Here is a 16,829-nt window from a genome sequence, read left to right as displayed (position 1 = left end):
TTCTCTCACAGAGCCTAATAATTCATTTTGTGTTCATTTACACACTTTTAACTATAATAATAATAATAATAATTCAACTTATATCAATTGTTTTAAATATTATTTATTGCATTATGATATTTAAGTTTTATAAGACCCCACTAATTTTAGTGGGAGAGCCTCAAACTTTCTTTTCGCAGCCTCTTGAACAGACTGCGATAACCATAAACTTGTTACTTAGTCGATTTTATGAAATATCCCGCCGTCTGAAGTTACCAAGGGATGTAGATAGATCTTATAGCGGCTGGTAAGATAAATATACAGTCGCGGACGTTTTGGCGACGCGGCTACGGTGACTCTGTATGGCACTGTATACAACGCCATGCATGGACGTGATATTCGTGAACTAGACGCAAGAACAGATCAAGATTGTGACCAAACCACATATTATTCTACAAGCCTTCCGAAGGTTCTATAATTTATCAGAGGAGGACTTAGACCCAAATTTTATTTTCCGGATCATTGCGTAGAAGTAATTTATATTTTCGGTACATAAAAACGCCATTATTAAATGGGACATATATTTAAGGCAGAAACGCGATTATATAAAGATATAACGAAATTTGGATAAACTGACAGTAAATTACTATAACTTAAAAAAAAAAGATCGTTTAAATTAGTGTCATATCTTAAAGTTGTGTTTGAAAGTCCCCATCTACGCTTTCATAGATGTTATCAGATATCACTGAGCTGATTTCTTCCAACGTCTCGCTGGTTTCATGGTGATAATTGTGACCCCGTGCAGGGAGTTGAAGCTCCTTGCTCAGAGTGCCTCCTACCCCGTTGTCACTTCCGGCCACGTACGCCCTCTGAGCGCCAAGCCTTGGGTTATCGGGGTCGTCGGTATTCATGGGACCATCGACGCCGCCAAAGTTTGGGTCCGTCGAAGACTCGTCTCCATTCAACAAAACATCTTTACCAAAGCTGTTGCTTCTCATTGATTGATTTTTCTTCAAACAAACGACTGGACTTTGGAGTCTATGTGGCTTATGTTCCTTGTTCGCCGTGGCCAAGTTGGTCTTGTCTTTGTTGGCAAGATGAGCGTAATTATCAGATGCTTCTGTCTTCGTAACCAGTGGTAACGTATCACCATGACGATCTCGTCGCTTTGAGGTAGAGGCGAATGTTTCGAGAGGAACTGTGAAAATAGTACATTAAGAAGCGGTTTACAGCAGGTGCGTATCCAGGGGGGGGGGGCGTTGGGGGCGCGCGCCCCCCTGGTAAGGAAAAGAGGAGAGAAAAAAAGAGAAGAAAAAAGGGAAAAGGAGGGGGGAAAAGGAAAAGGAGGAGAGGAAGGAAGGGAAAAGAAAAAAAAGAGAGAAAAAGGAGAAAAGGAGGGAGTAGAAGATAGCCAAGGCCTCGGGAAGAGAAAGAGGAACAGTCATAGTTGTATGTATGTATGTATGTATGTATGTATGTATGTATGTATGTATGTATGTATGTATGTATGTATGTATGTATGTATGTATGTATGTATGTATGTATGTATGTATGTATGTATGTATGTATGTATGTATGTATGTATGTATGTATGTATGTATAGTCATAGTTAAAGCGCTGATCCCTATTATATACACAGGGTAGCCAGTGACAGATCAAGGATTACGGAGGGGGTGTGCGCCTCACCCTACCCATTACACCGACAACTCCATTTTTGACGTTTCTATTTTTCCTCTCTCACTAATGTGTCTATATAAATACTATATATGGTCTATCATAACGCGTGTGTGTGTATGGACGCCTTAAAAAATTGTACAATTGTGCTATATGGAACCAACTGTGGCTGGTCTTGAACTCGACCGAGTCGAGTTCAAGAACATGACGCATTTCGGGAAGGGGGCGACCGCCCCCCCCCCCCTAGCAAATTTTCTTTATGACATCGCTAGTAATTTCAAAATATACAATGCTTAGATGCAACTTACAAGGCCTGGAAAGTGTCATTTCCAGCGATCTGGGAGGCATTTTCGGCCAAAATTTTTAATGTACGCTTCGCGCCAACTCATGGTGGCGCTTCTCTTAGATATTTTGCCTACAGGCTTCGCCCCTCCCTTGGCAATTACTCGCTACACGCCTGTTCGAATTTGTAAAGCAAAGAGCATATATAACATCATATCAGTGAGCAATGCATGCATGTTCCACGATGAACAGCCTCAAAAACTGTCTATGTGTGTAGTCAAAGGCGTAGGAGCCCAATTGGATTTGGGGGCTGTAATGACTTGCCCGCGCGAAGCGCGCGTTCAACATACCGATGCCAATATCATATAAGCAAGCATCGGTCATTACATTGCATGGCATAGTGTACCTTACGGTCCGTGAAAGTTGCACATTATACCGCCGGATGCTAATGTAAACAACCAAATGTCTTATGTCAAAACTCTCTTTTACAGTAGTAATGTCGGCCAAGCTTAGACCTTTATTTTAATTACCAAGGAGATAGTTTTTAAGCTATTCATTGCTATTTATTTTTCTTTCAGTAGGTGCCCGAAAAAGTGGGAAAAATTTGGTTACGGGACCTACGCCTATGTGTGTAGTGTTCGGTTTCGATATACCTGATATCGGAAATATCTGGTATTTTTCGTTTCCTTCAACCAAGTTTTATAATAGCCATTATAAGAGGTTTTAATATATGTACACCAATAAATTAACTGTGTCGGAATTTTCGAAAATTTCCTCAGCAACATTCTTCATCATACTTTCCTCTACTCGTGCAATTTTGACCTGTCTGTTAGGGGTTGAAGGAGGTTTTTCTATATTGGTTGTCCATAGATTGAATTTTGTGCAACATTATGGGTATGTTTTGAAGTGATTTTATTCACGAGAAATGTGAATTTTCAAATTCTTAACAAATAATGGGCTTAAAACCTTGAAAAGTGGGGCTTTCGGATATTGTGGGCGGTGACGTAGAACCACCTACAAAAGCAATGATCCATAGGACATGCAATGAGGTCGAACATGGTGTGTGACTGGTGACAATCTTCAAAAAGGTTATGGATGGAAAAAAAAACTTTTGGGAAATACTTGGTTATCAGGCAAAAGTGTACATCTGGTTGGTCATTTTCAAGCCCGATAAGTGCCATTTCCGGTGATCTGGGGGGTATCAAAACCAGAAATTTTCTTGTACGCTCCGCGCCAACCGATGGTGGCGCTCCGCTTAGATAGTACTTCGCGCCCCCCGGGTTAGAAAATCCTGGATACGCGCCTGTACAGTAATAGTATTCCCCTGATATGATCTCCAGAGGTGCCATGACATGTATAAACGAAGGTCAAATGTTAAGTTTAACTGGACAGTACGGAGAGATACCAAACAAGATTAACATTCATATCAAAATCGCCATATTATAAAGTTTTCTGCCTTTGGTCCGAGCAATTTTACCAAACTTACAATGGCGTTGGGATGCTCTGAACAAAAATATCTCACCGGCTGTTTTCCTCAAGCACATTATGGAAATGTGAATATAAATTATTATTTACTTATCCTGTATTTTCCGGGCCCCTCATTAACCTCTGGCTCGGAGTCTGCATGCACCTTGACCCGCCCCTCTCGTCGGGCCTGCAAACCTGGACCGATTTTTACCAGTCATCACCCGGTACTCAACAAACTTATTGAGAAATTGCAAAACAGTCGATTCCATTTCAGTATTTTGATATGAAACTTGAAAGCTTCATGAAGTTAATGAACTAGCATATAGAGTAAACGTGTATCCACATGGTTTGAAGTCTCGTAAAGGTCTATAGGCCTCTTATGAAGATAGATTATATATCAGAAATTAGAATCGTGCTCTCAAACTGGACTCCAAAGTGACCCCTCACCCCACCCCACCCACCCTCCCCACATTGTCATCTCCTACCTTTAATAGAGTGAATTATGCTTTTAAAAGTTTATTTAAATAACGAAACGAACCTGCTGATCTTGATGTTTGTTCGGATTCTGGTAACGACGAATTAGGCATGTCCATATCCGGGTTCCTGACGTCACTGTGAATATATGAGGCATTATAGAAGCGTGATCTTTTACAAGGTCTTTTGTTTGTTTTGTTTATTGAAAGAAAAACAAAGAATAACTATAACAATATTCTGACGTCGCTGTGTAAAGTAAATTATAACATGAAATTGAATATGCATATATAAGGAGAAAGATAATAAAATTACCTTTGGATCACAATTAGGCGTATATGTAAGCGTAAATGTCAGTAGGAAAATGCCTTTCCATTAACAAAATGACCCATTTTTGGTTTCCCTGAAGAACTAAGGAGTTGTGCGTTAGACTAAATAGTCCAGCCACTTTAATGGATGGCGCTCATCTATTTGGTTTACCAAAAGGGAAAACTATATGGAGTCACTCTTATCGACCTTGAAAAATTGTAACGGGGGAACACGGACTACAAATTCGGCAATTACTATTACGCGGATCTAAAAGTCTTTAATTACTATTACAATTACAGTCGACCAACACGGCAACATACAAAAACGTTGTATACTCAAAGCCAAAGTGAATTAATCAGATCACACAGCCGGAGTCTGTGCATGCTAAGTTCTTCCATACCGCCCTCACTATAGTTTCGTGCAAACAGTTCATACTGCAGTTTTACCTATGGGTAATTCAAAAGCAAGACTATTTCCTATCGCTATTTGCTAGGGATGGTGTCAATTGTGTGGATAAGTTTGTCCATGGAAGTCAGATAGAAAGGGAACGAACAAATGATTGTTTACAAGGAGTCACATTAAAAGGGATGGAGGTAAGGGGGGGGGGGGCTTTGGGGAGAACTCAGGTCTGTTAGCATTATTTACATCACGCGTGGAAGATCTAGTAACATTGACACACCCTAATTAATGAACCTTCATCAAACTTCGTCTTACTTACTTTTCAATAACAGGAGTGAATCCAAAGCGTTCCTCCATTTTATTTTTTTCTTTTAGATACCTGTAAGACCAGAACGATTGCGTTATAAACTTTAAAAATATCATCAATGAAATGAATTTAATTAAATTATTACTTTTACTTTGCTGGCTTTATTTTGTTTATAATTGTGAGGAAGGGAAAACGTGCACCTGTGTGACAATACGCTTGTATTGGCGTAACAAGGGTTTTTGTTGAGGGGGAGGGGCTGGGAAGAGGGGGTGGGGTGGAGTTGCGCAAGGGGAGAAAGTTCAGAGATTAAATTCATATACTCATCAGGCACGGTCTATACACGTAATTATATAACTACCTTGTCGTGTATTACTTGATATAGGCTATGCTCTTTAAAACTGAACGTACCGCTCATTTATAATCAGCATTTTGCATATACTTTTTTGGATTCCTTCCGTTGCGACACTAACAAACATTCATGGCATTTAGCAAAAAATATTACAATATTATTACTATAATGCAGTCGTGCTAAAAGTTACCTCTTATTTTTTATTTTCTCTTTGCATGTTTTGTAGCATGAGAAGGGTGATATTAATTTGAGATATGGAGAGAATAAATTACACGAATTTTAATCAAACCTAGGCCTATATAATCTCTCTTTTGACGGTTTGCATTTGAATTTTGGCCCAAAAATTTGAATTCCCGCTAAACTGTACCGATATTTTCCTGGCGGTTTTAATAATAACAAGCTCAGTTTGTTTTCTTATATTTGAAACTTACTGGTTCCAAGAGCAATGCAGATGAATAATCATAATAACTGCACCGACCAATAGGATAGCTGCTATTAAAATGAATGCGTAGATATGTAATGGGTACGTCAAGAAAGAACGTCTCTCGGTGACCTTGACTTCTTCTAATCTGCACTCACGTTCTAAACTATATAAACATAAAGAAAACTCCTTGATTAAAACATTGTCAATGGGAAATTATTTTTCTTTTAATGTGTCTGCATTCCTTCTGAAGTTACACAAGTAATGGCATATGCATCGCTGCAGAGTAAGAATTGAGACCTAGATTTAGGCAAAATTATGTTTGCAGCTAAAGTGTTAGTGCAAACCAAAATAGTGGAAAACTGGAATAAATTAAATCCGGAGCACCTTGTACAGTGGTTCAAGAAGACCCTTGCCAAACCTCGAGTCTTGGCTATACCCTTTCCTCTGATGTCATGAAACCACATAGTATCATTGAATTTAAATATTCATGGCACTATGTTTAGGAATTAATATATTTTTAGTATGTGAAAATCGACTGAATTAATACAGATAAATTGGTCATAATGATTATTGCATAGTTATACTTACATCTCTGACTGTATAGATTGTGTCTCCATAAGTTCATGTTTATTCATGAATAGTCCACTGCTCGAATTGATACCGTAAATCCAGACGAATGTCTCATCACTGTAAAAGACAAGAACAATTACTATACACATCATATAAATGCCTTTGCTCATATCGCCCCTCTATAAAATCGAATTGTATCCGAGTCTCTGCCTACTCCGATATGTTTACTGCAGAATCTATAGACTGACAGTGGCACAGTATATATATGGACAAGAGGATACAACAATTATTTTCCCACATTTCTTCGGGCCCTCAATATGTTGCGGGCCAACTGACCCAGGCCCCGGGTCTGTAACCATTTCACTCCCCTACCCAACCTTGACTAGGACCCGTGAAATTGTTCTGTCTTCATTGCGTCATCGAATGCGTATCACATGTGGGCTTCACAATAACTCGTACTATCAGGAAACCTGTGCATTACGAAAAGTTTCTATATGGGGAGGGGGATTGAGGGCTTGAGGAACATAATATGACGCTGGGTTTTTTCTCCTTCTTTGAGGAGGAGGAGACGGTGCTTAGTTTAGTTTAGTTTAATTATACAGGGTAAAGGGATGGTCGGATAATTAACCCATGTAATGAATCTATAACACGGCAATGTAGTTCTTATAGCTACATGGCATCCGTAGAAATTTGTTCATTGTTCTTTTCTTCTTATCTCCAAACGTTGATATATATGTCAAATATTCAGTACAATAGTTTTCTGACTTAAATTATATACTGCAGTGTTGACGTATACCCTCCCCAACCCCGCATTTCCCCCCACCCGATAGCCTCTCCGTGCAACAAACGACGGCAAGGAAAATTCCTTTAAAAGAGTCCCTCTTACCTTTGGACTATAATTCTTTCAATTTTGAATAAGCTCTGCCCACTTTCATCCCACCAACCCACCTGGCCATCTTCTCGACATCTGTGTAGGTAAACAGGATGAAAAAAAATTACAACGCTCCATAATGGTGGTTGCTTTCATTAGTACCAAAATGACCCTGGTATACTTGACTTTAACCCTACCATGCAAATAACCATTCAGTCTACCAGCCCTATACACTTGATCGGGGGGGTGGATGGGGGGGGGGGGTGATACACACTTTGCCTGAACTATAGAGGCTAAATCCACTGTTATATCGTGACAAATTTTGAAACGAATGGCACCATCCTAAAAGCCGATAGGTTGAAACCCGAAAATTCAAGAGTTGAAACTGTTAATGTTATTGCTGCCATGCTGATGTCGAGTTCTAATATGGTAATTCTGTTTCTGATTAGCTGGTATTGATAAATAACATGTTGACTTTAATATTGGTATGTTGATGTTAAATTGTAACTTTGCCTGACATAGTGATATGTTCCCTAATATTGTGTAAAACATGGCGTTCCGGGCCTATACTAGACTGAAAAATTATGCTTATAATGTTTTTAATTTTTGTTTTAGAATAATACACGTCCTTGGCACATCATCTCAATTGCCTCTCTAGATTCAGAGGACGTGTGTACATGTAAATGCGGTTCACTCTATCGTCCTGGAAGCGACTGTTCGGGCTGTGCACATTTTTTAATCGGGTTTATGGGTGTGAAAAGTTACCGTAGACACAAGTACTAATTGTGAACTCATTTGATATGGCCTTGGACTTGACTCGGACTATAAAAACCTTCATCGTTTTCTCAATCCGCCTTAATCGTTTATGCAAATATACGGCTAGACACATGTTTATACTGACACTTTGAACTTGAGGTGTTACGGCGCTGGCAGGGTCTCTGTTCAAGAGATTAATTAGTCAGACTCCGCCACTATTACGTAATAGCCCCCATGGTCAAAGTAAATTGACTTTCTCAAAGCATAAACAAATTTTTTGACACCAATGCATACAACCATATAATGAAATCTTTAGCAGTTAAAAAGTTAGTTAAAAGTATTTGCATGAATGCGAGAAGTTACACTTTGTCAAATACAAGCCTGTTCGTAATTATTGTTGAATTTACCTTGCTTTCTTTTTTTTTCCTTCAAATTCCTGGTATGTTCATAAAACTCATTTTCTCTTTCAGTGGAAATTTATTTGAAAAGATGATTATATGGAACGGAATTATTTTTTTCTAAGTTTTTGTAGACCCTTCAATCACTGGTACCGGTGCAGACTGTATTTTTGCGCCACTTTAAAGTTTTGAGAAATGTTTACATCAATCAGAGGCTCACCAATCATACAGTGGCTGAACCACGGAGTATACAGAGTCTCCAGCAGCCACGTGAAATCCATACGAAAACGTTAAATGTTCATTGCTTTGGAAGAAATGTTTTTTAGAAAAAGTTTGTTATCAACCAGTGGTGCTGGGTTAAATCCTTTGGTGCTACGTAGTTTTATATGATTAAGTTAAAGGAGATTTGCTGGGAGAGGTATGTTAATTTGTAAACCTCAGGATTTTTTGGCTTGGAATACTTAATATTTGATTTAGCCTTAAAGGAGCAATCAAGACATTTAACATTTCTTAATTACTTCTTCCTTTATTCCCCTTTTTGTAAAGAATGATTAACTCTAAAGCTTTGGCTTAAATAAATCATATTCTAGTTTTAAGCTCCCACTGACTAGGTCCCAGCATTCATTTCTGTCTTTGTTCTGCTTCATTCTGCTCCCTCAATATTATTTTGTATTGTCATGCCTTTGCTGTTGTATATTGAAATGAAATAATTGACATTAATCGAAACTGACAGTAACAAACAAAATAGTTAAAGATTGACTTCTCTATTCTTTCAAGTAGACCGGTCGATGTAGTCTGACGTCTAACTCTTACGTCATCGTCCGAGTTCAAACCACGTGACTTGAATATGAGAATGTTATCCCAACCAAGGATTCCGAACTGTTTGAAGAAGATGGAATCAAAATTATGATAACGTTTACAATGCAAGCAAATGACGTCAAATATATTCGTATATGTGCCTAGCTGAGTTACGTATCATTAAAGAAGATTTCATTTAGTGAAGATTTTATTTAGTGAAGATCATTTATTCGCCAAAGAGTGATAGAACTTGATTCCAGGTAAGAAAGTCCAAGAAACGATCATCAAATGTAGCAAATTCGGGAAAAAAACTTGAAATATCCCAATATAATATTCCAATATATTTCAAGAAATGCGTGTAAGTCTTCGGAATGGTAGATTAGAGGTAGGGGGGGGGGTTGAGTAGGCGGTGCCCATGTAATAAGTGGGCGGTGCCCATAGTGAGGGCGCAGTGCTGAAACGTTCCAGTAGTAGTTTTCGTAGATAGGAAATCGCAGAGGTTGAGTGGTAGACAGGTAAAAGAGTACATTGGCGAAGTAAATAGTATTTACTAACGGGATGCACTATACGATACGAGGAAATTTTCAGTTGTTCAGAGGATCAGAGGGCAAGAAAAAGAGGACAGGGTAAAGACAGTGTTAGAGTAGGGCGGATGGAAGGGTGAACAGAAAATATATAAGGGTACCGGTATTTGACAGAGGAACGAGGCAGGGAAGGGGTGAGGATGAGGAAGAAGAGGATGGGGTTGGGAGCTTACTGTTGGCCATGACTATAACCTCAGTTCTGTCTGTATAGAGTAACTTTGAACGTACCTTCACATTTATGGAACTAAAATTTGTATTTTGTTCCGTATTGACGTCTGTAACTATTCCACGGTACAACATTACGCTAGAATCTTTTTCGGATAAGATGAAATTGTTATTCAGAAACACTGTGCCATCCTTACGACAGGTGAGAGGGTTGGATTGATGATGCGTGGAGTTGAATTGCTCCAAAAGTTCCAAAGTGAACTCCAAAGATGCACTTCTGTCTCCATCCTGGGCCTGACAGATAACAGAGAGGTGAAGAGAGAGATAATGAGAGGTGGGAGAGAGGGTGAGAACTAATAACGCTTGGCATGTTACAATAAGTCAAATAAAACATGTTGATGACGTCACCTCGACACACTTTAAATTCATCAGTATCACTAATGTCCTCAAATGTTACAAAAATTGCTTAAAGTTGGCAAAAGTTCGTTGCTGGAGGTTTCTTTCATATTTAGTTGTTGTCAATATTGAGGGTTCTCAGTTAAACATTTGGGTGGAAACATGCTCATTGAAGTTTGGATATGAGTAACCATTATCTCATTTATCTAGCATATTTATTGCTAATACTATGGTAAACGCTTGTAGGCAGGCTACACATTTTCATGCGAGGAGGCTCTTATATGGAATATGAAAGTTAAAGCCAATTTTCAAGACAAAACGGGAAAGAAATGGATGCGTTCCAAAAAAATTATCATTAATGGTGAGAATCTTTATGATCTTATTACAGATAAAACTATTTGTAAGAATAGAATGTATTTTTTTCACGTAAGTATGACTTTTTAACACTGGAGAAATAATGCAAGAAAAAGTTACCTGATCAGCCAAGTTAAAAGCGACACTGTGAACGGCTGCATCAAAGAATACCGCTTCATAGAGAAAGCCGGTGGAAACCACAAATTGAGGGGGCTCGTCATTTTCATCGATGACGTAAACAGTTAAAACAGCGGAATCGTTCACTACAGAGCAGAGAAGGTTGGCATTTTCCGAGTTGCAAATATTAAGTATATGGAAAGCATGAAAATATGACCCCCCCCCAAAAAAAAAAACAATAATAATAATAATAAAATCATTACGAGCAATAAGAATAATTCTCAACATTTAAGTTAAAACACTAGTATAGAGGGGGATAAAATCGTTGTTACTAGGTCTCTGTGTGAGTGTACGGACAACGAATAGTGTTCGTTCCTTAAAGAGGGAGGGGTATGCCCCATATTAGCCAAGAATTCTGACTTGGACAACAATTTAAGGAGGGGCACAATACACGGGCCTGTTACTTGTGACGTTTGGTATATGGGGAATAGGGAGCGGTAGTCTTCACGGGGGGGGGGGGGGGGGTTACTGTAAAGCCACATCCCCTCCTCTTTAAATCTTAAAGGAAGTATTATTTACCTCCAACTGGATCACAACCGTCGGAAGTTTCGATGCCCTTTTGAACCAACACTTCAACATGATATGTTTGAACTGCTGCCTCAAAGTCCAGCAGTTGAACAGAAACAATCGTGGAAGTGCTGCCTCTACCCGGTACGATACTAAATATGTCTAACAGAAATGAAATGTCAAAGTTATCACGCAACCTTCGGCATTATATTATCATATTTGTTTTCACGAAAAATTAGTAAAACTCAAATTAAAGCAAGTTGAAAGTTGAAGCTTTATATTACAATTATTTAAAAACTTACAAAGTGAAATGTAGCATTCTGTATGTATTATTCGTATCCGTTTTTTAGTGGATTCGTTACTTTTCTGTTGTATTGGAAGTTGCTATATGTGTGGTGGGGTCTATTAACTGGTGTACTGACAACACTATAGGGAGAAGTTAAGATTCCCTGCTATGTGTATTGGTTCCTTTCATATCTTCATCTATAGACATGTTTACCCTTTACCCTATATTTGCCTTCCATACTTCTCCACGGTTACGTCCTTCTCCATACGGTTTCCTCCCCCACCCCCTCGCACCCCACCCCAACTCCTCCCTTCTCTTGATATCGAATGATATGGGAGGTGCAACTCAGGCAAATGACACAGTAACGCTTTCTTATATAGGCTTATAACGGGGTCTAATTGTCCCTTTCTCCACCGCCCACCACCCATGGCCAGTGCATGCTTACGTCAGACCTTGTATTTCCTATTAACAAGCATCAAAATACCAAGTTTCAATGGAAGTCCCCCCCCCCCCCCAAAAAAAAAAAAAAAATTATATATTTTCAAAAGATTACACATGTTAGTTTACCTTTCTCAGTTTCAACACTGAAATTCAGACAATTCCTCTCCGTGACAATGGGGTTGTAAAACCGTCCAGTGTTGTAGCCTTCAGTTATATACACACTGTTTCAGCACACAAACAAGAAGCAGAACGAAAAACAATGAGAAATAGGTCAACTTACTTAGAACGAATATATGTGGCACAGAATGGGAAGGGAGTCTTATTGAGGATGGGGGAGGGAGTGGGATGATGGGGGCGATGGGAGGGAGTGGGGTGGTGGAGTGGGGGTGGAGTGGGGGCGGTGGAGAGGGGTTGGGTGATGCAATCGATATGCCGTGCCTACGTAATTGACCAGCCAAAACATAGATATAATAAATATTAATACAGTGTGTTTTTAACTGTTGGTATACCGGGACATACATGTATATATGCAGTGCATTAAAACAATAGATCCAATTATGTCATCACCAGAAATGTTTCTCTGTTCAAGTCCAACATTTTCTTGTTAATATATAACACTTATTTAATTAACACAATTATGTATCAATATAAGAAGAGCAGATTAACGAAAATAGGCCTATATCGCTATGATAGATATGGATTAACCCAATTCAAACAATATTAATAGTAAAATATGGAATAAAGTATACATTTTCTCAGTACAACCAAAAATAAAATGACGAGGAAAATAAAGTGGCTTACATTTGGTTATCAAAGATGATGGGTACATCGGTCGGTGTAACTACCAGTTGAAAGTCTTCATACGTTGTAAAGAATGGGGATTCGATATTTCTGGCAGTAACAGTAATCTGAAGGGGAGTAACAAACTTAAATATAAATTTGCGATTGTAACATTAATGGCGGGGCACCCATAATATGAACGTATATTAGTAACGTAATCAAAATCTCAGCTGAAAGGTGAAGTGTCGGACGTGTGGGGATGGAAAGAGGGAAGAACGGGTGGAAGGGAGGGGGAAAGGCCAAAAGACAAAGGACAAAGGACAAAGGACAAGGACAAGGAAAAAATATTTACCGATGGTAACATATAAAATATATACAGACAATGACCTATAATTTGCCAAACAAAGTATACATTTTAACATTCCTGGCATTGAGGCAACTCCTTACAGTATTAACTTACGCCCACTAACCCACGCCACCCACTGCCCCAACTCAACACCACTTGCGGAAGCTAATGGATCATGTTTAATTCTCATAAAGTGTTTGAAAAATCGCACAGAGTACTACTGTTACGAACCTGGCTACGGTGAGAACGGAAAAGGTTGAGTTTACCGAGGTCACTTTTTGCAATAGTGAGATAGGAGTGGCGTGGGTGTGGGGTGAGGATCAAGGAACCCACTTTGATAGCTCTGATTAAGTAAGTATTTGGGAAGGGTTCCAACTTTACAAAGCCGGACAATAATGACCACTACAAGGCATTATCATACGACAGACCATTGACTTGTGTAACGCCTTGCGTCATACCAACAATCACACTAAATCAGCACCCCAACCCCAACCCCTCCCCCTACCCTCCCCTCCCCCTCCCCTCCCCTCCCCTCCCCTTCCCCTCCCCCTCCCCTCCCCTCCCCTCCCCTCCCCCTCCCCTCCCCCTTAATGCAATTATACAAATACAAGTTTTTCAACCCTTTCTGCTTTTTGTCAGGATTTCATATCGTCCTTTGTCGATTCCCCTCCCTATTCACCCATCTTTTGTTTACTTCCCTCTTTTTTCACTACCTTAGTGCTTGCTTCTCAATACCCAGGGGCCTAGGGAGGGGGAATTCTTGAAAACATGACCACACAAAGATATTCGTACTATCATGTTCTGGTCTATTCACATCCATTTCGTACGTAAAACTGGTTATATGCACCCTTGATATTATCATCTTGTCTGTGGAAGGTACTTGCGTTCCCCTACCCACACTTCTCCCAGTCCGATCAATTACTTCCCCCCCCCTTCCCCCCCCCCCCACTTCCCCGTCTACGCTAATTTTCATTTGTTTTATTTTCCCGGTTAGTACTACGGTTCCACCCTCCTCACTGCAATAGAAACAAAGAAGTAACTGCAATGGAACAGTTTTGGTGATTACAGGCTACCGTAGATTTTATTGAGCGATCAGGCGTAGCAAAGAATGCCCGTCACAGCAGTAAATTAGCTTTCACTGGACCTAATGTTATGGTGTAACACTAAACGGAAAGTTTAGCCTACCGCACTTTACAAATGACAAATTTGCAGCCATAAATCTCCACATTCGTGAACTTTAAGGACAATTTACGTATTGAGCATTTGTTTATAATATCTTTCAAATGGAAGACAATAATGGAAACTGAAATTTACGTGACAATTATAACATCTAAAATCGAAATGAATAGTACGAAAACGATGTATCTACGGTGGCCTATAATGTTCGTACTTGTCAATCGTAAAATGTATCATTGCGTGAAGAGGGTTTTCGATAGGATGTGTTTGTTAACACACAGAGATAGTTCCTTTAGACTGATAAGTAGAATTTACTGTGTACAATCGCATTAAAAGGTTAGCACTTAAAAAAAACAGCATTTTGAGTACAATTCTCGAGTTTGAATTGCCTTACTAACGAGTGAGACACTATTTAGAAGGATAGAATTACGTGTACAGTTTAGTACGTGTACATTAACACTATATAGTAGTATAGTACGTGTATTATGCAGATAGTAGTGATACATATCTGCTATTTTGACAATTCGCCGGGTAGTTGGATTCGAATAGATTGAAACGTGATAAGCGCAACAAAGGGATTTTCCCGTAAAGGAGTATTAGTGTCTGAGCTGTGTCTACTGACTGGCAAAGAGGGTGATTATACTGTTACGAATTTAGTGTTGTTTCATTGATCAAACTACTAGCTGGCTGTACAATCCGTTACCAGAATATAACTAATTGGGCAGAGTGGTATCTGCCCCACTTGAGTTCAACAATATTGCTCCCAAATTTTAGTAAGCCGTTACGTCGTTAAATCTGAACAAAAGCGCTCTCGATGGGTTCTAAGTCCACCCCCCCGACCGTCGCCACCTCTTCTGCGCCCCCTTAAGAAACCAAATAAAAACGATCCCATATCAGAAACAAGTTTAAATGGGAAAGGGGAAAGGGGAAAGGGGAAAGGGGAAAGGGGAAAGGGGAAAGGGGAAAGGGGAAAGGGGAAAGGGGAAAGGGGAAAGGGGAAAGGGGAAAGGGGAAAGGGGAAAGGGGAAAGGGGAAGGGGAAAGGGGAAAGGGGAAAGGGGAAAGGGGAAAGGGGAAAGGGGAAAGTGGAAAGGGGAAAGGGGAAAGGGGAAAGGGGAAAGGGGAAAGGGGAAAGGGGAAAGGGGAAAGGGGAAAGGGGAAAGGGGAAAGGGGAAAGGGGAAAGGGGAAAGGGGAAAGGGGAAAGGGGAAAGGGGAAAGGGGAAAGGGGAAAGGGGAAAGGGGAAAGGGAAAGGGAAAGGGAAAGGGAAAGGGAAAGGGAAAGGGAAAGGGAAAGGGAATTAGCTTGTGCGATATTTTGTGAACTACCAACGAGGTTGCAAGCCTCTTTACCATTACATCCAAGTCTTCCGTCACAACAGCATCTTCCTTAGTATTGACGATGACGTCATTTCCGCTTACAATACATTGCACAATATCAGATGCGGAGCGAGGATGGAAACTGCATAATGAGGAACTGACTCTGTTCTCCTCCGTCTTTACATTATGAAAAGAGCAAAAATAAACAACAAAAGCAAAATTAGAAGAGTTATACACTGATAGGACAAAGGTTAACAAATAATGTTTCGAAAGTTAAATGTGAAACCTTAGTGTTTGTTGAGATGATTATAAGGGATAATTTCATAGGCTAAAATAAAGTTTAATGTTAAACAAAGCAAGTACAGGTTCCATTACAACCCCACAATTTGAGATTTTTTGAAATGACAGAACACGTGAGGTTTATCTGTGCTGGACCTTAAAGTTTAGCAAAAAAATGCTACAGGTATTAAACAGGCTTCAACGCCACATACAAATCAAAGTTAAATCATGATTCGTTTGGTCGTTTCTAATGTTCATGTTCATAAAAGATCACACATTTGCTCATGGACAAATGATATACCGTACCAGTTTATAATTGGATGCATTTTTTTATGTAAGAAACCGACGCTTGTTTTGAAAACTTGTTTGCCACAGCTTATTAGATTTGAACATTGACTTTGGATTACCAGTTAAAGCTGGGAATGAACAAAACGAATTAAACGTCATCAAATTTGCTTTGAAGGACTCGCCAGACATCCATTAATTTTAAAGGTGATTACCTTGAAAAGAAAAGAAGCATATGGGAAGATGTTCTGCACTGTTCTTTCATACGTTGGTACACTGCAATATGTTTAAACAAAACATGTTGCATAAAAAATGAAATTCCTCCCTTTGCAAAAAAAATCGGGAGCATATTTAAGTAAAAATTATAAAGAGAGGAATTTGCCTTACCAAGTCACTATCAGAAATAGTAATATTGAAAAGTTGTTCGCCTGGAGTAATAAGTTCTCTTTCTAAAACCTTCTTGCCATAGTTAACAAGATTCGGTGGGTTGTCATTTATATCATGAATATTCAACGTCAAACTGAGCGTTCCATTTTGGATAGAGGTGGATGGATAATTATAAGCTACCAAATTGAATGTGTATGAAGTTTCTCCCAGATCAGCATCGATGCAGGCAGAATTCAGTAGTTCACCGGTCACGGGGTCAACGTTGAAATTAAAGTGTTCCCCTAAAAAAAGAAAG

At 39.4% G+C, this 16,829-nt stretch overlaps 1 protein-coding gene and 1 long non-coding RNA gene across 2 annotated transcripts; both read right to left on the bottom strand.

Annotated features, from left to right (window-relative positions):
* Positions 1–13: 13 nt before the first annotated feature.
* Positions 14–11,212, bottom strand: LOC139969272 (uncharacterized). Its single transcript, XM_071974188.1, has 10 exons — positions 11,200–11,212; positions 10,674–10,816; positions 9,867–10,097; positions 9,017–9,135; positions 7,118–7,198; positions 6,250–6,348; positions 5,669–5,824; positions 4,901–4,960; positions 3,941–4,014; positions 14–1,177 (listed from the first exon to the last, which is right to left on the bottom strand). Exons 1-10 carry the CDS (start codon positions 11,210–11,212, stop codon positions 669–671), a joined length of 1,485 nt encoding a protein of 494 aa, XP_071830289.1. The 3' UTR covers positions 14–668.
* A 1,553-nt stretch (positions 11,213–12,765) lies between these two features.
* Positions 12,766–16,811, bottom strand: LOC139969248 (uncharacterized). The gene is made up of 3 exons (XR_011793684.1): positions 16,535–16,811; positions 15,617–15,760; positions 12,766–12,872 (listed from the first exon to the last, which is right to left on the bottom strand). It is a non-coding gene; the product is annotated as an uncharacterized lncRNA (long non-coding RNA).
* Between the last annotated feature and the right edge of the window lie 18 nt (positions 16,812–16,829).

Source organism: Apostichopus japonicus, chromosome 6 (assembly GCF_037975245.1).
Source record: "Apostichopus japonicus isolate 1M-3 chromosome 6, ASM3797524v1, whole genome shotgun sequence".
NCBI lineage: Eukaryota > Metazoa > Echinodermata > Holothuroidea > Aspidochirotida > Stichopodidae > Apostichopus > Apostichopus japonicus.
The sequence above is the reverse complement of the archived record's forward strand: the minus strand, read 5'-3'. Positions and strand labels throughout refer to the sequence as shown.

Bases quoted from the DNA above. Each gene is read 5' to 3' on its own strand.
- LOC139969272 (XM_071974188.1), bottom strand. The intron at 4,961-5,668 runs GTAAGTTTCAAA...CTGGTCTTACAG, and splicing joins CTGCATTGCTCTTGGAACCA to GTATCTAAAAGAAAAAAATA. The intron at 1,178-3,940 runs GTTCGTTTCGTT...CTATTTTCACAG, and splicing joins ACAAACATCAAGATCAGCAG to TTCCTCTCGAAACATTCGCC.